Source organism: Hylobates moloch, unplaced genomic scaffold (assembly GCF_009828535.3).
Source record: "Hylobates moloch isolate HMO894 unplaced genomic scaffold, HMol_V3 SCAFFOLD_9, whole genome shotgun sequence".
NCBI lineage: Eukaryota > Metazoa > Chordata > Mammalia > Primates > Hylobatidae > Hylobates > Hylobates moloch.
Genome location: NW_026652284.1, coordinates 99845925 through 99871488, shown reverse-complemented (window position 1 = coordinate 99871488; position 25564 = coordinate 99845925). Strand labels below are relative to the sequence as shown.

At 38.3% G+C, this 25564-nt stretch overlaps 1 protein-coding gene and 1 pseudogene across 7 annotated transcripts in view; both read left to right on the top strand.

The window, feature by feature from the left end:
* Positions 1-25564, top strand: part of ENPP2 (ectonucleotide pyrophosphatase/phosphodiesterase 2) — a 113472-nt gene that overhangs the window by 31137 nt on the left and 56771 nt on the right. For 5 of the 7 annotated variants that reach the window (XM_032760337.2, XM_032760333.2, XM_032760330.2 and 2 more), the window contains 7 exons: positions 3364-3466; positions 12622-12777; positions 17807-17932; positions 20022-20082; positions 21785-21882; positions 22105-22184; positions 22965-23084. In XM_032760337.2, coding sequence (XP_032616228.1) covers positions 3364-3466; positions 12622-12777; positions 17807-17932; positions 20022-20082; positions 21785-21882; positions 22105-22184; positions 22965-23084 — 744 coding nt within the window. Of the gene's footprint in view, positions 1-3051; positions 3144-3363; positions 3467-12621; positions 12778-17806; positions 17933-20021; positions 20083-21784; positions 21883-22104; positions 22185-22964; positions 23085-25564 lie in introns of those variants that run through there. The other 2 variants (XM_032760336.2, XM_032760332.2) reach the window with 1 other exon arrangement.
* Positions 20817-21184, top strand: LOC116813752 (cytochrome c-like; annotated as a pseudogene).

The following is a 25564-nucleotide window of genomic DNA, read 5'->3' as shown; positions in this document are numbered from 1 at the left end:
GCCAGTCAATCACATCTGCTGCAGGAACCAGGTCTTATCTCCATAAATATGGTTCTTATCTGACTTTCACTGAAGTAACCTATTGTGCCAGTTCTTGTCTGACCTCTAAACTCCTCTTTCTTCTCTCCACCTGCCAGACCTAATGAATCAGGATCTTGATAAGCAGGGTGTAAACATCAGCATTTTAAACAAGCCTCCAGGGTGATTCTGATGCCCAATAAAGTTTGAAAACCACAGAATGATTTCTAGGGACTGAGACTATTGAAAGATTTGTTTCTAGTTCTAGGTTTTCTTCTGCCAGGGGGCAGTGTTCTCTGAAATATGGCTGGGCTAATAAACCATGTTGGAAGTTAATTTTTCAGTCTTTCTTATGCACTTCTTGTTTACTGAGCCAGCCACATGTATCCTTATTACAAAATCTCAAACACCATAGCAAGTGAACTTCTCGTAATTTAGTTTTCTTACAAAAGGTTTTGGACAAATTCCAGTCATTTTAATTGAATTTCCTAACCTACTTTATGCATTATCAGGCTTTCGTTTTTTTTCAGCTTTAGGTAATGAGGGATAATTTTATTTTATAGTTAATTTGATAGCTGAGGTAGGGACTTTGGTCATCTTGGTAATTCTCCTGACAGTTAATTTATAACAATAATCTCATAGTAAAAGTCTGTTTAACTGTGGCAAAATGATGTGTATATGCACATATGTGCTTGTGTGTGTGTGCGTGTATGTGTTTATGTTAACACGTTCCTTATGCACGACAAGCTGGTAAAAGACAAAATTCTTTGGCAGAACAGTTAACAGAAAGTGGCTGAGGGCTGGGCGTGGTGGTTCACACCTGTAATCCCAGCACTTTGGGAGGCTGAGGTGGGCAGATCACCTGAGGTCAGGAGTTCGAGACCAGCCTGACCAACATGGTGAAACCCTGTCTCTATTAAAAATACAAAAATTAGCCAGGCGTGTTGGCATGCACCTGTAATCCCAGCTACTCGGGAGGCTGAGACAGGAATCACTTGAACCTGGGAGGTGGAGGCTGCAGTGAGCCGAGATCGAGCCATTGCACTCCAGCCTGGGCAACAAGAGCGAAAACTCCGTCTCAAAACAAACAAACAAACAAAAACAAAAACAAAAAAACAAATAGCGGCTGAGGTTAACTCTTTTGGATATTGGGTAACAAGCAGATCAACTTGGCTATTACAGCTTTTTCCCCTGCACAGCTAGTCTGCATATAAAAGAAAAATAAATGGATGATGTTCAGCTTCTGAACTCTAACTTTTTTTCCAAGGGAACCCTCATCGTCTTCTAGCTAGGTTTATACAATCAAATATCAGACAAAGTCAAAAGTTGTTAGACTCTGGCAAGGCAAAAGAAGAGGCTGTTTTTGTTTTTGTTTTTAGAACATTTAGAGCACTGTGGCATATAATGAAATAACAGGATTGCCTTGATATTTTTCTTTGGGGTTTATTGTTTTCCTCTATCATGGCAGGCTTGTATCTTGAAATTTAACATAGATTATAGAAAAATCTTACATGTAGTTGACATCTTTTATAAGCCTTGCTAAATACCCTACTCCAAATTTGTTCAGTATGGCATACAGACAAAAGCAAGAGGCTTACATATAAAAATGTATAAGTCTGTCCTCTTTGCAACAGTGCAAAACTAAAAGGATTTTAGAAAGGCAATTAACAGTTTGGCAGTATGTATATTTTCTTTTTTTCAATTAGATATTACTAGATTCTCAAAATCTATAATAAAACCCAGGCCTGCTATACCACCCCCTAGAAACAAGTTTTTGCTTTTGTGCTATCATGTTTTATTTGAGCAGAGCCACTACTCTGTTAGTAATTTGTTGCATGGTGAGTCTCGTATTTGTTTACACACGAACACATGTGCTGTGGAAGAAAGATGGTCACTGGACCTGCTGAGGAAGAGGCCAAAGACACATCTTTTTCCCTTGTTTGAATCCTGAAGGCATGTAATATTTAAACAACTTTCAGATTTAGAGGCCTTGATTTTTTCTTTTGAAAGTGTGCTGGTTGCTAAATTGCTTAGTAAAGAAACTTTAGTACCCACAATAGCCTCAAAGGACACAGTATTTGGTGGCTACATTTAACCAAGAAATAACTAGGGAAAAAATTCTTTACATTTCAATTCTTGCTGCCATTGAGATTTCCTTCCTAAATTCAGTTGCTAATAAAGCTTCCCATGCCATCCCCTTCCCCCACCCATCCGCCTCTCAAAAACCGCCCCCCCCCCCCCCCCGGCAGCCCCCCTGCCCGTTCCCCCGCCCCGAAACAAGCTGACAGTCTTTTCGGGAAGAAGAGGCAGAGACTGAAGTTATTTTGTCCGTCCTCCCAGGGCAGAAGGACTTTATGCTGCGTGGCTGGCATTTCCAGTATTTTGATAAAAGTTACTTCTCTAAACTTGAACGACAGCATGGGGAAAATAATGTTATCTTTTATGTTAGTTACAATTTTGCGAAATTTCATCATGAGAAACTTTCAAGGAGGCAGAAGTAGCTGAGAATGTGATACTAGGGACAGGGTCGCTCAAACTGCCAGCAAAATAAATAGACGGGAAAGACAGGAATGTTATTAGGCTTATAAATGATAAAACTTTCCTTGCTTAAAAAAATAAAGTGGTGAGGTTGATGCCATTGAATGACTGCATTGTAAACCTTAAAAGCTTAAAGCTGGTGGAAAGCCCTTGCACAGCCCTGTTTCATTTTTATCGGATGAAATGCATTTGGTTTCTTTTTGACAAACCATGTTTTTGTGAGGAAAGGAAAATGAACATGCACTGTTATGGGCCACGGCAATGTAACAAACCCTCCTGTTGCCAGAGGATACCACATGAAAGTGTCTGTGGGTTAGGGGAGGGACCTGAAAGGGGGCGGGGATAAGGGGGATGATAGCTTAAGCCTCTTATGCTCAGAGCTGCGATTTGTGAACACCCTGTGATGTAATCAAGCTCTGGACAAATCAGAGGAGTCTGTCAACCTCCCAGGTGGGATTGCTTATAGTTAATAGACTAAACCCAGAGCCTCAAAGCAGTGCACTCCGTGAAGGCAAAAAGAGCACGCTGCAAAAGGCTTTCCAAGAATCCTCGACATGGCAAGGAGGAGCTCGTTCCAGTCGTGTCAGGTGGGAGAACGGAGCAATGACGGGGGACATGCTTGATCTTCAGAATCAGTGACTGATTGGCATTTTCCTTTTTGTTGTGCAAATTAAGATATCACTTTACTATGCATTTTGGAAGTGGTAGGATTGGGTGGTGATATTGAAGCCATTTGAATCGCCTTTGTGCAATTTGATTTAGTCTTCTCCAGCTGTATTTGACAACTTGGTCTCTTTATTCTCTTAGATAATATCCCTGTTCACTTTTGCCGTTGGAGTCAATATCTGCTTAGGATTCACTGCACATCGAATTAAGAGAGCGGAAGGATGGGAGGAAGGTCCTCCTACAGGTAAGTGTCAAAACGATTTGCATTTTCAATTCTTTAAATATATTACATATGGGGTAATCAATGTAAGCTTATTAAAATATTTATTTTTAATACAATCTTGCAGTATAACTAAGTTAGTCCTAAATTTCTCTGGGTAAAACCACCTATGTGTATAATTCAGGTGGGAGAGTGTGGTTTTCATTAGAGAACATTTATGATTGTTTCATAACTGGCTATTTCCATTTTTGTACTCAAATTTGTAAATGTTAGGATACAATTAAAACTCTTGTTCACAGACAAGGCTAAAGTAGAAGTGGTGAGAACAGGTGTTGGTTTAATATTGGAGCTACCCAAATCTGATTGCTGTCACATGATATAGGATGTAGTATTTGCCACTAGAAAGTTCTGACGTAGGAAAAAGGAATGGAAGTAAAAAAGGCAGTGAGCTATCTTTATGAAACTTCAGAAATTTAGGACTTTAAGATTAAGATTTACTTAAAATTGGAAAAACATAAAAGAGAGGAGGTGTTTAAAGAGTTTTCAGGATTGATTTGTCCTCATTGTGTGTTCTTTTGGCAAAAGAAGGGTAAGTTTTAATAATGTACCTTGACTTAAATAATAGAACCAAAGTGAAAGAGTTTCTTTTTACAATACACTACACCATAAGTAGTGTTCCTATACAGTGTTCTTATAAAGGAGCTCCTTGTGCAGACAGAGGGGGCTTAACTGACCAGGTCTTAAGCAATGAGTTGGTTAATTTCCTGGAAATTGGAGCTGCTGATGGTTTTAGAAATAAAAAATTACATTTTAAGTAATAGGCACTCTAGGGAACAATATTTTCTGGACTTTTCCTGACATCCCAGCTGTTTGTCTGTCTTCCTGTGAATTTTGTGTTTCTCTGTATTTCTTGATCTGACTGTTATAAAAGACTATCACTTGCCTCTGTTTAGCCAGCTTGAAATTTTATTATTAACCGAGTTAGGACACATACATTGATGGAATACTAAATCTTCCTTACATCAATTAAGTTAGTTTTGAATCATGCCAGTAGGTTGAAAGATAATATTAGAAGTGAATTAGTGAATTGAAGTGGGGTGTGGCCGGGGTGAAGAGTAAGAAAATAGATGATAAAACTTGCAGCCCCAGGGAGCCAAATGGACAAAATGAGTCGTCTTCTGTTGGGGAGGCAGAGGACAGTGGATCACTGAGCTAGAGAATGCTGTTTTTATTAGCAGCAAATGCTCTCTTCAAAGGCCTCTTTTTCACTCCCATTAACACTGACTGTGAGGGGAATCAGATCCTTAGCATGGTCATGTGGGAAAGCTAGCAACTTGAGAGCCAACTGCTGGTTCTTTTCAATGAACACTAAAGGGAACTTTTTTTTTTTCTGTTTCCTCTTAATATATTACTCTGGCTAAAACTGAGATTGAAAGAATTAAATGCTGTTTCCTTAATGAATGTAAAATTGAGTCACTCATTATTTTTAAAGTTGACTTCTTTTGGAAAACAGTCATTAAAATCCTAGACTGGTAACCTGGGGTCCTATAACTTGCTGTGTGGTGTTGGGCAAGTCACTTGTGAAGTCTGTTCCCTTAGCTGTACAATGAGGAGCAGACTTAGATGATTTCTACTTTTCTTTCTGGATTAAAAAAAAAAATCCCAGGAATTATTCTGTTTCATTCCCTCTTGAATTTCTGTGCTGACTACTGGAAAACTTGAAAAGTATAGATTGGATTTATTAGTCTTTGAAAATATTTTGTGTATAGTAAATTATTTCCACGTTATAAGGATAGCTATATGAACTAAGGAATAAATGCCACTTCTAGAAAAATAGTATAGTCTGTTATAATTTATAAACCTAAACGGTCTTAAGTGTGCTACAAAAATTTGCTCCTTGAATTGTTTAATTAAGTCATTGGTTATTTTAGGCCTTTATGATATCATCTAAAATAATTTATTAAACTTCTAACCACTTGAAGCTTAGTCTTAGAATACAATGCAAGCTAACTCTGAATTTTATGGTTTGGGTATGCCTGAACACTTTAATTTTTCTTTTGATGTAGCTTATCTGCTTTTTTAGGAACTGTGGTTGATTTCTCCTGAATAAAAATCAAAGATGTACTTAGTAAGCTAGGTAAAAGCATCCTGCAGACAGTGGAAATATCTTTATCTTTTTAAATGCTGCATATGTTTAGAAAGGATCTCTCTCAATTGATACATGTGACTGGTTATTCCGACTATTAGAAAAGCCTTCCCATCAGAAAATGCTGGGTAAATTTTATAAGCCTGTAAGAATAAGATACTAGGAGGGGAGGCAGCCATGCCTATTTCCAACAACACTTTTAGGCGCCAAAGAAATCCTGGGAAGCTCAGTGCTCCAAGGGTGCAGCAAATAGAAGGAACACAAAGGGTATTGATATATGGCTAGCTTCGGATTGATCAGAGTGAGATCCACCATTCAAAAGCATGCAGTTGTTTAGTAACCATAGCTTCTCAGAGTCCTCAACAATAGCTGAGAATGTTCTGCACACATGGATGCCCTCGCTGCTGTACTATGGACTGGGGTGTTAGTTTCAAGGTTGTGGCAGTGCAAACAGACTGTTATAATTAATTAACTAACACATTTGTTACCTGGATTTATTGTTAGGATAGGAAATAATGGCTGAACAGGATTTTTTATACCAGGTCATAAAAGATTTATAGATTTATTAGGAGATATGAAATGAGAAAAGCTATAATTCTGTTGGGTAAATATAATGGGCATTCAGGTTAATGAGATGGTGAGATGGCTGGAATAAATTTTCTAAGAAAATATAAGCCATAACTGCGATTTAGTTTGACATCTTTGTCTCATATGTCTGATGTGGCCCACTTGATTTGCCTTTAAGACTGCAAGAGAATTTATATGTCTACAGGTGTCTGTGCACTCATGTGCACTTGCAGTGTGTATGTTTGTGGTGTTATGCAGGAGTCTATTTTATTGAAACTTGTGATTTAGAAACTGTCTCCAGGTGGAAATAGAATATCCTCTTTGATATGTAAGTAATTTAATTCTTAAAAGACAAAAGGAAATTTGTGAGCTTGTGAATAGCTGGCTAACAGAGACTTAAAAGCTCAGTTTAATTCATCATTGTTTTTAGTGGCTTGAAAGGAAAGTTGAAAAGTATGTGAATGAAATTCATAGGTTCATAGGAAATGTAGACTGTCACTAACAACTTTATGGGTAAAGCTTTTCTTTGAGAATCATAGGGAAATCAGAAAATGGTATAGAAGTGAGAAGGTTTATGTTCATTTGATAATTTTAGAAATTTTGTTCTGCAATGAAAAGCTATTTAAATGTTGGCATGGGAGAATGCAGGAAACTGTAAAGGGGACATAGATCAGCCATTTGCTCTGTGAGCAAAACTCTGTCATTAGGATTATCCTGTCATGGGGCTTTATGTGAAATTTCAGGTAGAAATTGGGGAGTTTAAGTCAATGGAATGAAACTATCTGAACTGGAAGCTAAGGAGGGTACAGATTTTTCAGTTCTTTGTTAAATGGGGCTGTAGTGTAGTGATTTTTCATTTATCTGAAAACTGTAGAGACTCCTCTATCTAGTTTACATACTCACAAACCTCAGTTTTCCATGAAGTTCAGCCTAGATTTTTGAATCAATAAAATCAGCAAATCTTCCCCAAAATTATATTTTGAAAAGAACTTCTAAAATTTGAAAGACCTTTTGTTAATGAAAAAAATACTGTAGTTACATTGAGATGATCTAAAATTTTATCCAGGCCTTGCTAACTCATACAAGGCCTAGAGATCTAATTTTCCAACCAGGAAAATGGTGATAAAGTCACTTTTATTTATCTGAAAAAGTTTTTGAAAATGCCTTTAAGGCTGATGAGAACTATAAGGTGTTAAGTATATGATAATGCATTTAATTAATCTTCAGTTAGGTTTGAAGGCCGGTGTTTAAACTTATACCTTATCGAGTTAACAATACCTTTAATTTTAAATGACAACATTTCATTGTTTGGAACAGGTGTGCAAATCATTCAGATTTATGCTACTGATAATCATTAAATTCTATTTAAGTGGTTTAGATGTTGAATTAAAGTTTTTAACTTTTAACTTCAATTACATAGAAATCTTTTTTTTTCCTTCTAGTTTGTGAGCTCTTTATGAGGACATTGTTTGTATGTATGTATGTATTTATTTTTTGAGAGAGAGTCTCACTCTGTCACCCAGACTGGAGTGCAGTGGCGTGATCTCAGCTCACTGCAACCTCCACCTCCCAGGTTCAAGCGATTCTCCTGCCTCAGCACCCCTGAATAGCTGGAATTACAGGTGCCCATCACCACGCCCGGCTAATTTTTGTATTTTTAGTAGAGATGAGGTTTCACCAGGTTAGCCAGGCTGGTCTCGAACTCCTGACCTCATGTGATCCACTCGCCTTGGCCTCCCAAAGTGCTAGGATTACAGGCATGAGTCACCGAGGCCGGTCAGGACATTGTATTTATAAATGTTTTGAAAGCACAGGTGTTTAAAAACTTGCCAGGTGGACCTCTTTATTAAAAAAAAGAGTTTATGAAATCTGGCCTAGCAGCTGTGAAGAGGAGAGAACAGTGATGTTGCAGTAATGGATATTTATAAAAAGTTATATATTTAGGAAGCAAAGATACTGACATGTAGGCCTGTGTGTAAGTTCTATTTACTAAAAAATGAGGTCAGAAGCATCAAGAAAAAATGGCAAATTCAATACAAAAAAAGTATGACCAGAAAGAACGAACCATGTACTCTAGAATAGGCATAATACAGTATTAATTCTAGAGCTGGGCAGCATCTTGAATGCCATGCACACTGTCCTCTGCCTTGCCCTGTGGGTTATGCTTCAAACAGGGCAGCAGACACAGGGGAACTTGTCCTGTTTTAACGCTCTTGAGAAAAGGAGGTGGTATAACCACAGCTGGTAACACATTTTAAGGTTTTACTCTCACTTTCAGGAAACACCTGGGCTAAGAACCAAGGAGAATGGGAGGAACAGATAGAGAGCAGTATCATAAACAGGAGCAGACAAAGCTTAGAAGAACCTTCCAGCTTTAGGCTAAGCTAAATGTTTCCAAACTTAAATAATGCCTCTTCTATTGGCCATCATCCAGATTTGAGTATTTGCATCTTGTAGGGGGGGATTTCGAGGGAAATATGATTGGGAGCCTAAGACGAAGTAATGTTTTGGCCGTAACTTTTGTCATCAGTTAGGCTCCTTCCAATAATTTAAATCATCAACAGTTTTTTTGTATCTTCTGGAACAAGTGGCACTATAATTCTTTTTGTTGTTGTTGTTTTTTGAGTCAGAGTTTCACTCTTGTTGCCCAGGCTGGAGTGCAATAGCATGATCTCGGCTCACTGCAACCTCCACCTCAAGTGATTCTCCTGCCTCAGCCCTAGCTGGGATTACAGGCGTGCACCCCCATGCCCAGCTAATTTTGTATTTTTAGTAGAGATGGGTTTTCTCCATGTTTGTCAGGCTGGTCTTGAACTCCCAACCTCAGGTGATCTGCCCGCCTTGGCCTCCCAAAGTGCTGGGATTACAGGCATGAGCCACCGTGCCTGGCCGGCACTAGAATTCTACAACCCTACCTCTCTATACATGTTGTAAGATGGAATATTTTAGACATAAAGTTGACTTAAGTAAAAGTAATTGTACCCGTTTCTGTCAGAATTATGAATTTGAATGAAATAAAGTACGTTTTACATTGGTGTTTCTTTAAATCATGAAATTATGCTTCTGTGAAAGATAAGAAATGCGTTGCATTGTTGTTATACATGTCCTGTATGTACCTATGTGTATTTTAAAATTTGAGGTTTCTATTTTTAAAAAGAACACTATATAAAACTATGAACATTTGTTTTTCAAGATTCTGGAACTGACTTGCATCTTTGAAGTAAAATAACATCATTTGAATATGTAATTTAAAAGGCAGCAATAGAATTTGAATCTCATAAAGGTATTAGCAAATGCCTCATAAGAAATTCCAAGCCTCCATCATACTTATCACATATTTCTGCCTTGATACACTTGAGAGTACTTTTTGTTTGTTTTAGTTGTTTTCTGAGCTTTTATGGCTATCTCAGTAATGATGAAAAATTTGGGATATCACAAGTTCATTGATATTTTAGTTTTCATCCCACCTCTCAATAAGTTATACATCTGAAGTGCTTACATCAATGTTGTCTTGATTTAGGTCAAGTAAAGGAAGACAACAGATTTTAAAACTCACACTTCTAATAAATCAGATAATCTTTCCCTATTTGACATTACATCAGGTACAATAAAGAGAGAAGTCCTAAAAACTTCAAATGCATGCAGGAACAAAGGACTAAGGGATGATCGGAATGTTCAGATTAACGGCTTGGGCGAGCCTAGAAATGACATTTAACATTGTTCTCCTTCTGCTTCTTGCTTTTTCTTGATTTTAAACACCTTAGGCTGGGTGTAGGGAGAAGGACAGGGAATGTGAAGACTCAAGTGTACTGACGTGATTTTTATCAACTACATGAATGTATTATCACCCCAAAACTATGTACCTCTATTATTCATCCATAAAAAATGATTAAAAAAAGAATATGAAGGTGGATTGCAGAACTCCTAGGAAAACAGTTGGGACTAGAGCTTGTCATGAAAGAAGATGGCTGGGATGCAATAGACCCTGGAAAGGCAGAGTGAATATTCCACTCTATTGTTCTATTTTATTTATTTGTTAATTTAATCATTTTATTTATTTATTTTTTTGTACACTCATCAAGATTGTCTTTTCCATTGCACATAGGAGTGTGTGGCATTACTGAGTGTCATCATACACTCACTCTATTTTATTTAAAAGAGATAGACTGGGCGCAGTGGCTCACGCCTGTAATCCCAGCACTTTGGGAGGCCAAGGTGGGTGGATCACGAGGTGAGGAGATTGAGACCATCCTGGCTAACACGGTGAAACCCTCTCTCTACTAAAAATACAAAAAATTAGCTGGGCATGGTGGCGGGAACCTGTAGTCCCAGCTACTCAGGAGGCTGAGGCAGGAGAATGGTGTGAACCCAGGAGACGGAGCTTGCAGTGAGCCAAGATTGCGCCACTGCACTCTAGCCTGGGTGACAGAGTGAGACTCTGTCTCAAAAAACAAAAAAAAGAAAGAAAAAAAAAGATAGCAGCATGGCTGGGCGCAGTGGCTCATGCCTGTAATCCCAGCACTTTGGGAGGCCGAGGCAGGTGGATCATGAAGTCACGAGTTCAAGACCAGCCTGACCAACATGGTGAAACCCCCTATCTACCAAAAATACAAAACATTAGCCGGGCATGGTGGTGGGTGTCTGTTATTCCAGCTACTCGGGAGGCTGAGGAAGGAGAATCACTTGAACCCAGGCGGCAGAGGTTGCAGTGAGCCGAGATCGCGCCATTACACTCCAGCCTAGGTGACAAGAGCAAAATTCTGTCTCCGAAGGAAAAAAAGAAAAACAAAAACAGATAGCACCTCAAATTTATTTGGGTTATTGGTTTATAAGAGGTTCTTCTTTTTTTTTTTTTTTTTTTGAAGGGGGGTTCTGCTTTTGTCGCCCAGGCTGGAGTGCAGTGGTGCAATCTCGGCTCACTGCAAGCTCCGCCTCCCGGGTTCACGCCATTCTCCTGCCTCTCTCCGAGTAGCTGGGACTACAGGCGCCCGCCACCACGCCCGGCTAATTTTTTTTTGTATTTTTAGTAGAGACGGGGTTTCACCGTGGTCTCGATCTCCTGACCTCGTGATCCGCCCGCCTCGGCCTCCCAAAGTGCTGGGATTACAAGCGTGAGCCACCGCGCCCAGCAAAATATTTTATTTTTAAAAAAGCGTTTAATATTCTTTCAAGTTTCATGAACTCAATATTTTTGGCTGTGATTGCATTGAGTCTTCTGGTTTGTTTGGGAAGAATTAATATTTTTATAATATTGATATTTTTACCTTTAAGGTGGTATGTCTTTCATTTTAATTAGATTATATATATATATATATATATTTTAAGACGGAGTTTCACTCTGTCACCCAGGCTGGAGTGCAATAGTGCGATCTTGGCTCACTGCAACCTCTGCCTCCCAGGTTTGGGCAATTCTCCTGCCTCAGCCTCTCGAGTAGCTGATATTACAGGCACCTGCCACCACGCTGGGCTAATTTTTGTATTTTTAGTAGAGACCAGATTTTACTGTGTTGGCCAGGCTGGTCTCGAACTCCTGACCTCAGATGATCCACCGACTTTGGCCTCCCAAAGTGGTGGGATTACAGGTGTGAGGCACCTCGCCCCCACCTTAATTAGATCTTAAAAAATTTTTTTGGTAAACTTTTCTTGTGTTCTTCATGTAGGTTCTACATACATATGATTAAATTTATACCAAATAAAATACCTAGCCATTTTATCATTTAGGCGCTATTGAGAATGAAACTTCCATTTAATTTTGAAACTATATTGTGTGCATATTACAAATTTGTGGAATTTTTATCTCACTGAATTCTTTTTTTCCGCAAATTTTAGTTGATTCTTTTGATTTCTGATATACACTTATATCATGTGAAAATATTGATGGAGGATTTTTTTAAGAAGCTGAGATTGTAGAGCTTGTATTTGTAAAACACTAGCTGAAACTGTAAAAGTCTTCTATTCCAATCTCATATATTCATTCTGTTCTTGGAACATTTGAGCTGAATTTTCCTTGCAAAAAGTTTTGGATTTTTAAATAGGGACATGCTCTCTGGTTTCTAAGGATATAGATCAAGGTACTGTTCTCTGTGGTCATTGTTAGCACCCACAGGGGCACTAACCATCACAGATTTGCAGTAATAATAATTATAAATAGTAACTGAACAAATCACCAACACTTGTTACTCTTTCTATATGTCTGACATGCGGCTAAGTGTTTTACATGGATTGGTTCATTTAATTCTCTTTTCAACATAGAGTTACTTTTATGAGTCCCCCACTTTACAGATGAGGAAATCGTAGAACAAGGAAGTTGGGCAACCTGCCCAGGGTACATGGGTAGCAAGTAATGGAGCCAGTCTTCTCCTCCAGAGTCCACTGCAGCATCACACCGCACAGCTTCCCAGTGCCACCTTTCCGTGGTGACATGACCACTCTCCAGTCCATTGTCTTTGCCTCTTGTTCTTTGCAGTGCTATCAGACTCCCCGTGGACCAACATCTCCGGATCTTGCAAGGGCAGGTGCTTTGAACTTCAAGAGGCTGGACCTCCTGATTGTCGCTGTGACAACTTGTGTAAGAGCTATACCAGTTGCTGCCATGACTTTGATGAGCTCTGTTTGAAGACAGGTACGTAACTTAAGAGTCCTCTCTACCTTGAAGTAGATGGCTTAAAGACTGCCTGCTATTGTATGCATCCTGGAGTGGCCACCCTGCTTTGGTCTATCCAAATTGTGGATTTTAGTTTTGTTTGTTGAATGATTATTGGTTGTATGAAGAGCATACCCTATGTCAATGACCATTGTTTCCACACAAGATCCAGTAGAAGAAGGTTCTTTGCAGCTGCAGTCATGATGTGCTGGTTTTGCAAATGTTTTTTGTTTTTGTTTTTGTTTCTTCACCTTCATCCTTTCTGTATCTTGCTGTCAATTCCCACATTCACTGCTAGGGCGTGTGGGCTAAAATTGTGTATGTTCTTTTTTATTATTTATTTATTTATTAAGAGATAGCACCTTACTGTGTTGGTCAGGTTGGTCTTGAACTCCTGGCTTCAAGCAATCTTCCTGCCTCAGCCTCCCAAAGTGCTAGGATTATAGGAGTGAGCCACTGTGCCTGGCCTAATTGTGTACATTCTTAAAAAAAATTTTTTTTCTTGCTTATCCAGCTTCTAGCATTTGTTTTACTTCATCTTATTGTATAGTAACTGTTAGTGTGCCTGTCATTCCCTGCTGTCTGTGCAAACAGAAAATTGTTACGGAATTCTGTTTGGAGTCTCACCCTCTGGGTAGCTCTAAAATCTTCCTCCACACTTTTTGTGACTTTCTTTTATCCTGGAACAGTTATTAGGGTATACAGGCTTCTGTATGAATGCACATGAGTTGAGAAAAACACCTCTGGGGACTTCTGCCATCCCACCTACTCTGTTTTCAAAGCCCAATATTTCAGATAGGATTTTTGAGATATCTTGTAAGCTATCCACTATGCTTCTGGACAACACCATACTCAAACGATCTGAGAAAGACAATCATCAGTCCTGTTCTTGACATCACCAGAAGCAGTTTCCACAGTTTCCTTGGCAGGTTATTTCTTGTTTTTGGACTTTTATGCTTAGACAATTCTTTCAAAGACCTAACTCTTACTATCATTGCTGTTAGTTTGATCTTTCAAATGTTATCATTAGAAACAGATATTACTGTGTTTTGCTTAAGTGGTAGCTCTTGATTTATATGAAGTCTAACATAAACTTCCTTACTAGTTCTGATTTGTTTTCCTCCTGCGACCCTGCAATAAGAACAGCTTCATTAGGCTGTTTTTTGCAGAATCCATTTTCCAACCATTTAACCACTTTTTTGGGGGTTGCTTTCCTTTGGAACTTCTCCCAGTTTCTTTTAGTTGTGGGTCTGCAAACTAAATTGCTGAGGCTATTGTCAGCTGAATGTATAGATGGAACAGATGTTCCAGCAGTTTTTTTGGCTCTAAAACATTATTTCAAGCCAGCAATCTGTGTTTGCTTGGCACTAAGGAATTTACTAATGTTTTATGTTTCCTCCTTACCTTGAATATCTTGTCTGTGGCATGTCATATCAAACTACTGGATTCCTGGTCTTAGAATTCTTTGCAAAATGTAATGAATCCCTGACTCTAGCTTAGTTCTCTTTTGAATGTAGTTCATGCCTTTGTTCCTCAATTTATTAAGGATGGGATATAATAATATCTTATAGTCCGTTTCCCTGTGTACAAAGATAACATATCCTGTATGTGAAGGAATCAAATATCAAATAATAATAAAAGGATGAAGAGAAAAACAAAAGGCTCTGAGATTCTTCTTTGCTGAGGGAGCACTGCCTAGAAAAAACCACAATGTTTCAGTGAAACTTTGATAACTCTGTGTGTGTGTGTTTTCAGAATGTATCTATGTGTGTATGTACACTTTTCCAACTGTGTGTATATATATGCATGTGTGCGAAAGTATCTGTATTAATAAATCTTTATACACATCATCCTTTTGAATGGCTACACAATATTCCATTGAACTGTTGCAACCTAATTCACTAAGTAATTAAATGAATATTTCCCCGAGTTTTGCTATTATGAATGATGTATCAATGAATGTAATTTATGTGTATTCATACTTTTGCCTATTTTCCTTAAGATAAATTTTTGGAAGTGGGATTTTGGGGTCAAAGTATATATGCATTTTTTAAATTTAAATATACGTTACTAAATTATACTTCTGAAAGTTTATGTTTCTACCAAAGGACACAAGGGCCTTTCACCATCACTTCCTTTTCAGCATTGAATACTCTTATTTTTAAAAATATTTTTAAAATAATCTGGTAGGTGACCTCCTCCTTATTTTCCAATAAGGTTAAATATTTTTTATGTTTATTCCCATGTTTGCTTTGAAAATTACACAGATGACTGACTTGTCCTTTGTGTGTAGTTCACTTTAAACTCTGGATTTATTTTTTATTTCATTCGTACATAAAGACAATAGTTCCTCAATAAACATAGCTTATTAATAATGATATTCTTTTATAAGTAATGTAGATGTGATTTTCTTATGGAATTAGGAGTGGAATAAAAGTTTATTCGTGGATAGAATCACCTTGAATTGAAAAAACTCCACAATATCTATAGTCAAAGCAACCTTAGAAAATTGCTCATCATTGGGAAGAGCAGGTCATGGGAAAAGCAATTCTAAGCACTTAATCTCCTCGAGAAGAGATAGGAATGGAAACGGGATATTAAAAATCAGAACGGCTGGGCATGGTGGCGCACGCCTGTAATCTCAGCATTTTGGGAGGCTGAGGGAGGCGGATCACTTGAGGTCAGGAGTTCGAGATCAGCCTGGCCAGCATGATGAAACCCCATCCCTACTAAAAATACAAAAATTACCCAGATATGGCGGGAGGCGCCTGTAATCCCAGTTTCTTGGGAGGCTGAGTCAGGAGAATCACTTGAACCTGAAAGGTAGAGGTTGCAGTGAGCTGAGATTGTGCCACTGCACTCCAGCCTGGGCGACAGAGCTAGACTCTGTCTCAAAAAAACAACACAAAACAACAAAAAATATTAGAGAGCAGAATCAGGATGCAAAGGTAATTCTAAAAGAATAAAATTAAATAGTAATTGCATGGTTTTCTGGCTAATGATTTACCAAAAGGGGCAGGGGTAGCACTTATGCCAAACAACTAATATCTCTCTTTTTTTTTTCTTTCGAGATGGAGTCTCCCCCTGTCGCCCGTGCTGGAGTGCAATGGCATGATCTTGGCTCACTGCAACCTCTGCCTCTCGGGTTCAAGCGATTCTCCTGCTCAGCCTCCTGACTAGCTGGGATTACAGGCATGCACCACCATGCCCGGCTAATTTTTTGTATCTTTAGTAGAGATGGGGTTTCACCATGTTGGCCAGGCTGGTCTCAAACTCCTGACCTCATGATCAGCCCGCCTCGGCCTCCCAAAGTGCTGGGATTACAGGCATGAGCCACTGAGCCCAGCCCATAATATCTCTTTATTAATGTGTTCACCTAACAATAGTTTCTCTTGGTAGAATATTACTAAGAGGCAGGATTGCTTTCAAAATCATTCTTTTCCACTTATCACATATTTTAAGAGATAAAGACCTAAAGTGTTCATTTAGCTCAGTGACACCTTTCTTGACCATTCTACTTCCTGCAGTAGCACCTATTTCACCCTGTCTTTCTCTATCAATGCCACCTGTTACTTTCTTCACAACACTTGGCACAAGCTGAAATGATCTTGCTTATTGGTTTACTTGCCTAAGATCTGTCTTTTCCAATTGGAATCTAAGCTCCATGAAGACAGACCTAGTCTCTCCTGTTCTTTATGACATCCTGGCACCGAGAACACGGAAAACACGGTATAACAGTCAATGAGTAAATGAATTAACTATGAAAGTTCTCAATAGAGTAGTTCTGAATTTAAAGAGTTATATTTTATCTCCATGGTCATTTTCAACTTAATTTAATACGTATTGATTGTACACCTAGCATGTGCCAGGTGCAGTCTCCCAGGCTTACAGTCTGCCACTGGAAATAGAAGAGCGAAGAGAGATGTGTCACTTTTCCTGCCATGGTGCTTATACTCCAGCAGATGAAAAAGTCAAAAAACACAGCACTCCTTTTAAAATGGAAAGGTTATTTTTCTGAATGTAAGAATTAAGCAGTGAGCTCTCAATCAGGTACGCTCGGAGGGAAATCTGTAACCCATTTACTTGGCTTGTTGAAAGTAGGAACTCTGACCTGTCATTGTAGGTAGGACCACACTGGGTCAGTGGTTAGAATCTTGAGCAAATATTGTAATGCCCCCTTTATACTCTTCACATCCTATTTAGGACTTTAACCTCCAGGTGCAGATAGAAACCATGTAGTTGTCCTGTTATTTGTGTCTGAATCACACTGATTAATGCTAAGCACAGCTACTTTAGGCTAGGTGCTGTGGCTCATGCCTGTAATCCCAGCACATTGGGAGGCCAAGGCGGGAGGATCATCTGAGGTCAGGAGTTTGAGACCAGCCTGGCCAACATGGTGAAACCCTGTCTCTACTAAAAATACAAGAATTAGCTAGGTGTGGTGGCATATGTTTGTAATCCCAGCTACTCAGGAGGCTGAGGCGGGATAATTGCTTGAACCAGGGAGGCGGAGGTTATGGTGAGCCGAGATTGCGCCATGGCACTCCAGACTGGGCAAGAGAGCAAGACTCTGTCAAAAATAAATAAATAAATAAGTAAAATAAAAATAAAGCTAAGCACACCCACTTCAGAAAGTAAAAGAGCCAAGCTGTAGAGGCTGTCCCTACAACAATAGATAGCCCTGTCATAAACCTTTGATGCCATAAATTTGTTGGGTCCTTTAGGACAATTCGAGAATGGAAGGGATACTTGCTTGCCTTTCAGGGCCCCATTTTTCCAAAGGAACCCAATTGCATTTTGATGTTGTTCTCTGATTTGAAAACTTAGAAATTCAAGTTATCTGTAAGTTCTCCAAATGTCCTCTGGGCCTCAAGCCAACTCAAATTTCACAAGCAGAGTAAATGATGTGAGATTTTAGCTCTCTTCATTGGAAATCCTGTAAGCAATTGTGGCTTCTTTCATTTGGTTAGTGTGCAGCAGTGAAAATGTTTTATTGGGATGATTTTAGCCCGTGGCTGGGAGTGTACTAAGGACAGATGTGGAGAAGTCAGAAATGAAGAAAATGCCTGTCACTGCTCGGAGGACTGCTTGGCCAGGGGAGACTGCTGTACCAATTACCACGTGGTTTGCAAAGGTACGTGTTTCTTTGGATTGGCCTGAGCTTTAAAAGAATAAAAACTGGAGGTGCTCCAGGAGATCCTGGATGCTAGGAATAGACCACATTGGATATGAGTTTGGGAGGAAGGAATGAATTGTCCTTTTTAATTTCTCATGCTTCTTCATTAGTTTTGCTACTCTGCATTTCACTGATCTAAAGTAACAAGGGAAGAAACCAGAATTTCTTAATTAGACAGAACCATAATAATGAAGAGATTTCTAAATTTCCTGTCTTGGTTTTCGGTCAAATTTTCTAGAAGCAGAGCCTGAGACAGGAATTTGGTACATGCAGTTTATTGAGGAAAGGGATATGTTACACGAAAACCATGTTGGAGGAACGGGAAGCAGGATAGGGAAGTAGGAGTGTGGAGAGACAAGTGAGGACGTGCTCTCAGTTAGCCTCGCCTCCCTCCAGTGCTTGCTCTGAAAAGTAAATCCAAGTCACTACTCTTGAGGCAAGGAGCCAGGGCTTTTTTATCCACTGGATGTACGCTGTTCACCAAGGCATTGGCAACTGCCCAGGGATGGGGGTACTTGCTGGTAAAGGGGATGAGGGGGCCAGCATTTCCTGTTACACCCCAAAGCCATATATGCATGAGTGTTTTCTTTGTCTGGTTGATTGTGGAATATGATGCTTTTATTCCAATAATTAACAATAGTCAATGGACTACAGAAAATATAAAAGGTGCAGTTACTCTCTTTAATGGGTTTAAGTTGCCATGCAACCCACTTATAGAAGTTGATGGGAAGATCCAAGAATCTTTATCTATTGTTTGTAAGTCACTTTTTAAATTTCGAAGTCAAGTCCTTTTCATTATCTCTGATGTGGAACATTTAAGAAGTTCATTAAAAGATTTCAGGAAAAAAATCAAGTCAGTTCTGCAATATGTAAGGTGTTTAGTTGTGGCAAGAGGGTGTTATATTAATATATTTGAAGAATTTCCCCATACCCAAATAATTATTGTGTTGTTAATTTCCCCTACCCAATAATTATGCTTTTATTTTGAAGCATAAAATTGGTTGAGAATTTATTTCCCTTTCCTTTTGAATTTTCCTGTGTAGTAAGTGTACCAGGAAGCCACAAAGGCTGTTAGAAATAATTTTTTTTTTTTTAAAAGAAGCCCTTGGTATCATTGATCATTGAATCATTAAGCATTGGCTTTTACTGGTTTAAAATTCTAGTTTCAGTACTTTTGTGAGGCCCACATGTGTGCTCTGGGTTATTATACGTGTAGTAAATCTTCTTTATTTTAAGGAATATAGTAGTTACCCCATTGTCCAGTAGTTAGAGTCTTATTGACCAGAGAAGATTTCCAGTTCTCTTTACATGGGAGCAATTTCTTCAATGTGTTGGTTACAAATTTTACTTCTGTTCAGGACATGTAACTTTTGATTGTCTTAAAATAATTTAAGGCATATTCTTTTTGATAATTTTTATTTTCTTCAAAGGAAAGCTTATTTTTTTATCTGAGGCCTTTTCTGTTCTCTATTCTCGATATTATGCTCTTAGATCTTGGTGGAAGATAAAAAGTGAAATTTAGCATTTTTTTCTTTCTAAATTCAAGGGCTGTATGGAGATTTATTGGCAAATAATCTTTCTATTGTAATCTTCCACTTATTATCTCTGTAGATTCTAAGCCTTTTTTTTTTTTTTAGCATCTAAAGGGAAGTTTTGCCATGCTTTCTATGACTTTGAGATCTCCAGCAGTGGAGAAAAGAATGTTCCATCTAATGACCAAACAGTTTATTTCTGGAGGGATACAAACATGAAATTTTGTTCACTGACGCCACTGGTTTTTTTAATCTACAAACCATTTAGACTCGGAAGGCTCAAATAAACACCTCACCACTTGTGGTTATTAAATCTTAGCTTTCCCATCATGTATGGGTTTACTTTATAAGCCAAACCAGACACTAGATTTTTTTTTTCAGAATTTTTTTTTTTTTTTTTTGGTGATATCCCTTAAAGAAAGTCTCAAACAGGACACAGATCCCGGAATTGTGAGCTTCAAGGCATGGCATTTGTAATTAGATTCAACAATACATTTACCCATTTTTCCTTATAGGAGAGTCCCATTGGGTTGATGATGACTGTGAGGAAATAAAGGCCCCAGAATGCCCTGCAGGGTGAGTGTATTTTATGACTATTTTGAAGTTTGATGTATTAGCTGATAAACTCTCACAGGAAATGAAAAGAGAAGTATTTAGAAACAATGTGGAACTGAAATCCTCTTGTACAGGCAAACTTATGAGTACTTAGAAGTAATTCACGTGTCGAAAGGTCGAAGGTACATCTTGAAATGGTGATAGTTTTCTTCCTCCCAGTTTTCTCCAATCACCTCTGCACATTATTGGGGTCTGAACATCCCCTATATTCCATCTCAGCTGAAGATTTTACAAAGCGCAGCTGAATGTTTTGGCTAAGACTTTTTTTCAGTATTGTTTTTTCTGGAGTTCTTGTTTTGCCTATTTTGCGGGGAGTGGGGAATGAAAGAGGAAGCCTAGAGAACCTTTAAAACTATGTTATCCAATAAGTAATTATTACTTATTGATTACACACCTGTAATCCCAGCACTTTGGGAGGCTGAGGCGGGCATATCATTTGAGGTCAGGAGTTTGAGACCAGCCTGGCCAGCATGGTGACACCCCGCCTCTACTAAAAAAAAAATACAAAAAAATTAGCCAACACTTGTAATCCCAGCTACTTGGGAGGCAGAGGCATGAGAATCGCTTGAACCCAGGAGACAGAGGTTGCAGTGAGCCCAGATTGTGCCACTGGACTCCAGCCTGGATGAAAGAGACCCCCTCTAAAAAAAAAAAAAAAAAAAAAAAAAAAAGGCATCCAAGGCAGTGGGACATCTGGCTTCTGAATGGGAACCTTTATAGCACCAGCGACCAAAGAGAGAATTAAATATGCGTGACGTTGAAAAAGGCAAGAGCATTTTTGTTCAGAAGCGTGCCCAGTTCCACACTGTTGAAAAGGGAGGCAAACACATGGCTGGGTCAAATCTCCATGGTCTCTTTGCGGGGAAGACAGATCAGGCCATTGGATTCTCTCATACAGAGGCCCATAAGAACAAAAGCATCACCTGGGGAGAGGATACACTCAATGGAGTATTTGGAGAATCCCAAGAAGCACATGCCCGGAACAAAAATGATCTTCGCAGACATGAAGAACAAGGCAGAAAGGGCAGCCTTGATAGCTAATCTCAAAAAAAGCTACCAATGAATAATAACAGGTCACTGTGTTATTTGTTACAAAACAGAAATGTTTCATGACTTTTTCATTTGTACCATAACTTAACAGATCTCATACACAAGAATTCAGACAATGAATGACTGACAGAATGTTTTTGTTGGGCAGTCTTGATTTAACTACGACTGGCTTGTGGTTAAATGGTTAAATGAATATGTTCGGTTTTTTTATTTGATTTTATTTTTTTGAGATGGAGTTTCGCTCTTGTCACCCAGGCTGAAGTGCAATGGTGCGATCTCAGCTCACTGCAACATCCGTCTCCCCTGTTCAAGTGATTCTCCTGCCTTAGCATCCCAAGTAGCTGGGATTACAGGTGCCTGCTACCATGCCCAGCTAATTTTTGTATTTGTAGTAGAGACGGGGTTTTACCGTGTTGACCAGGCTGGTCTCAAACTCTTGACCTCAGGTGATCAGCCCGCCTCGGACTCCCAAAGTGCTGGGATTATAAGTGTAAGCCACCACTCCCGGCTGAAATTTTTTCTTGGAAATTATTGCTCCCATTATTGAGAATCACTAGGCGTAATGGCAACTCTGTGGCAATGTTTCTAAAAGCTTAATGTGTTACTGTTTAAGGTTTGTTCGCCCTCCATTAATCATCTTCTCCGTGGATGGCTTCCGTGCATCATACATGAAGAAAGGCAGCAAAGTCATGCCTAATATTGAAAAACTAAGTAAGTAATTTCCATACTCTGTGTTCTTATCTGTAATCCAGGATCTCCACAGTAACCAGTGGGCTGTGGGCTTTGAGATCTATGGGCACGTAGTTTTAAATGTGTTTTATTATTTGAAATACAGAAGTGAAGGTAACACGTGTCTGAGTGTTTACAAAATGGATTTTCTATAAGCAATTCCTGTTGGTTCTCTTGTTCTAATATTTGCAATTATCTTTCCAGGGTCATGTGGCACACATTCTCCCTACATGAGGCCGGTGTACCCAACTAAAACCTTTCCTAACTTATATACTTTGGCCACTGTAAGTATTTTTTCAAATGATACACATTCAAAGGGCTGATTTCATCCTGGAATGACTTTAAAGGGGAGACTTTACTTTTAGAACGTGTTCCTTAGTGCTCAAAGAAAATCTTTCTGTTTTCCATCTTATCTGGGTCATTTGTTCACAGCAAATGCCTTTTACAACTTTGTGGGTGATTGAACTTCATTCCAACTTTAAAGCTGAAACCTTTTTTCAGGTGCAGTTCTGTTTGAACACATACATTAAACTTCTCTCAAATACCAGAGGGTCTATTGTTTATTTTCTGAATTTGCAAATAAAAATATTGACTTCAGGGCTATGTTTTAATTTTCAGGTACTTCAAATTCTACCACTCTTTCTTCTTTAAAACATAATTTATTTATTTTTTTTTTATTGATTTGGGGAGCAATAGAATTTAGAAAGAAAGAAAAGTGTATTTAGAAATAGAAGCTTCTTTGGAGGCACATGTATACATTCCAAATTAAAGGTTAATTTATTGTAATAAAAATTATTGTCATCTTCTTAAATTACAGTAGTAAAAAACCCCAATATTAAATTTCTTATAATCATATTAAGTTTCTCAGATGGCTTATAATTTGTCCCATAGATATTATTCATGTTTGCTCAAACAGATACACAGTGAAGGTTATATGTGTCTTATATAATTTTGGAAATTAAGTATTGCTATAAAACCTTCTATGCTAAGAAAATTTATACTAGAACTAATGTATGTCGATTATTGTATTGTTATTTTAACAATAAATTTGCTTTTACAAAAAGGGGCTATATCCAGAATCACATGGAATTGTTGGCAATTCAATGTATGATCCTGTATTTGATGCCACTTTTCATCTGCGAGGGCGAGAGAAATTTAATCATAGATGGTGGGGAGGTCAGCCGGTAAGTTTTGCATTTATGGTGTGTTCATGTGTTGAGACATTTCATCCCCAAATTTGTTAGATGTGGAAAAAATGCATATAATTTCCTCATACTTGGCAATGTTTCTGTCTTTTGATACTTTTAATATACATACAAACATGAAATATGTGTATATATGCATTATATATGTATATATGTATCTGATATATGCGTATATATTATGTATATATGTATGTATACATACGTATGTGCACATAGAATATACATGTATGTATAAATATATGTATGTGTCTCTGTGTGTGTATATATGCATGCATGTTTGTGAGGCTATGATTATAAAAGTGAGATGAAGAGTGTCTTCCCTAGGATTATGGTGGTGACAATGGTGATGAGGTGAATTTCAGAATCATTTTGACAAAGAAATAGTCAGATCTCATTGATTTCCCAGATTTAGGGGTATAATAAAAAACAGAAGTGTATGACTGTGACTTCCCCAATATGTTAGCCCTGATGCTATAATAACAGAAACGGGGAAACTTGCTGAAAAAAAGGGAACTCACTGAAATCCACAGTAAATTCATGAATTTTTTTATTTGATCTATTTTTTAAAAATCATGGAAGTTAAATATAAAAAGCAGAATTCTACCTTGATACTGAAATAGCAAATTAATACTTTGAAAAGAAATCACCCTGTTTACTTCAGATCAAATGACTGGGCAGAAAATAAAAAGGTTGTAGGTGGCATTCTACCTAATGTTTTTCCTGTGACCGTGTGTATGGTTATGCAACTTGCTTTGGTCAGACATGAGCAAAGCAGCATAAAGCCACAGTTGTTGAATGTGCAGAGCTGGGCTGTAGTGTACAAGCTTCTGGCCAGAAGTATCAGAATCACCTAGGAACATATCCCAGGGCACACAGGCAATCAGAAACATGTAGAAGTAAGATGGTAAGTGGTTCCATCTCATGCCAATTCTGATTGGGGACAGTGGCTTCCTGGAGCACTGGTTAGAGAAGAGGGCTGGGAGAACTTTGTGCACTCAACCGTGGCATGACTGGTGGGCAGTGTCTGCACACATCCATGTATCCACTATGCCTCAATGATCTTGCACCTGGAAATGTTTGCTGCAGTTTATGGACAAAATAAGGACTATAAATAGAAATTTTTTCTTAAGGTATCTCACTTTAAGAAAAGGTCATTTGTGATCAAAATATTTATATTGCATAATAGGTAAATCAGTATGCAAGGATAAATATGAGCTTTTTATTAAAAAAATAAACATCAGAAGACTTCTTGTACATCTGCAGAAAAGTTTCCTCATAATAGATGTTCTGATTCTGCTGTCTTTATTCAGGCTGGACTCCCAGAAGTCCATAATGGCCTAGGGTGTGATCATAGTGAAATCTGTTGACAGGGTGGATTTTTTCAAAGTTTATGATAGGGGAATATTTTATGAGTAAACAAAATGATTGAAATTAGAGCTCCATTAAGCTTTCACTAGTGAGTCTTTTATATTAATTTGATCATGGAAGCAAACTTACCTGAAGAACCTTAAAGGATTAGAGATAAATAGTAATTTTATCAAATTGGATCACCTTACACCAAGTGTTGACATAAGGTTTGCTTTGGGTTAGGATGACTCAGAAGAAGATGAGGCCACATATTCATTAACTTCTGTAAAAGCGGAGCAGAGGAAATGCTGTTAACCTCCCCAATGAAGTGAAGTCTCTGTTTCAACTCTGTTTACCCGTTTCCTCACTAACTCCCAAAGTTGACGCATCTGACCAAGTTTAGTACTCTCCTCATGCTGACCAAGATTTGTGGTGAAACTGACTAGTGTTTCTGTCATCTTGGGCAAGATGGCCACCGTAAGAATTCCTAGGAGGAGCTGGGCACGGTGGCTCAGCACTTTGGGAGGCTGAGGTGGGTGGATCACGGGGTCAGGAGTTTGAGACCAGCCTGGCCAACGTAGTGAAACTCCATCTCTACTAAAAATACAAAAAATTACCCAGGTGTGGTGGTGGGCGCCTGTAATCCTAGCTACTCAGGAGGCTGAGGCAGGAAAATTGCTTGAACCAGGAGGTGGAGGTTGCAGTGAGTTGAGATCGCACCATTGCACTCCAGCCTGGGTGACAGTGCGAGACTCCATCTCAAAAAAAAAAAAAAAAAGAATTCCCAGGAGTATAGTAACTACAATTTAAAAACACATTTTATTGAAATTTGGCATATTGGAAAAACATATAGACGAAGTATTGTTTTATTCTATTATACAGTAGGGTGTTCTATTATACAGTAGAGTGACTATAGCAAATAACAATGTACTGTATTTAAGATAGAAAATTTTAAATGTTGTCACCAAAAAGAAATGATAAATGTTTAAAGTTATGGATATGGTAATTACCGTGATTTGATCATTACACAATGTACACATGCATTGAAACATCACACCGTATCCCATAAATATGCACAATTATTATATCTCAGTTATAAATAAAAAGTAATT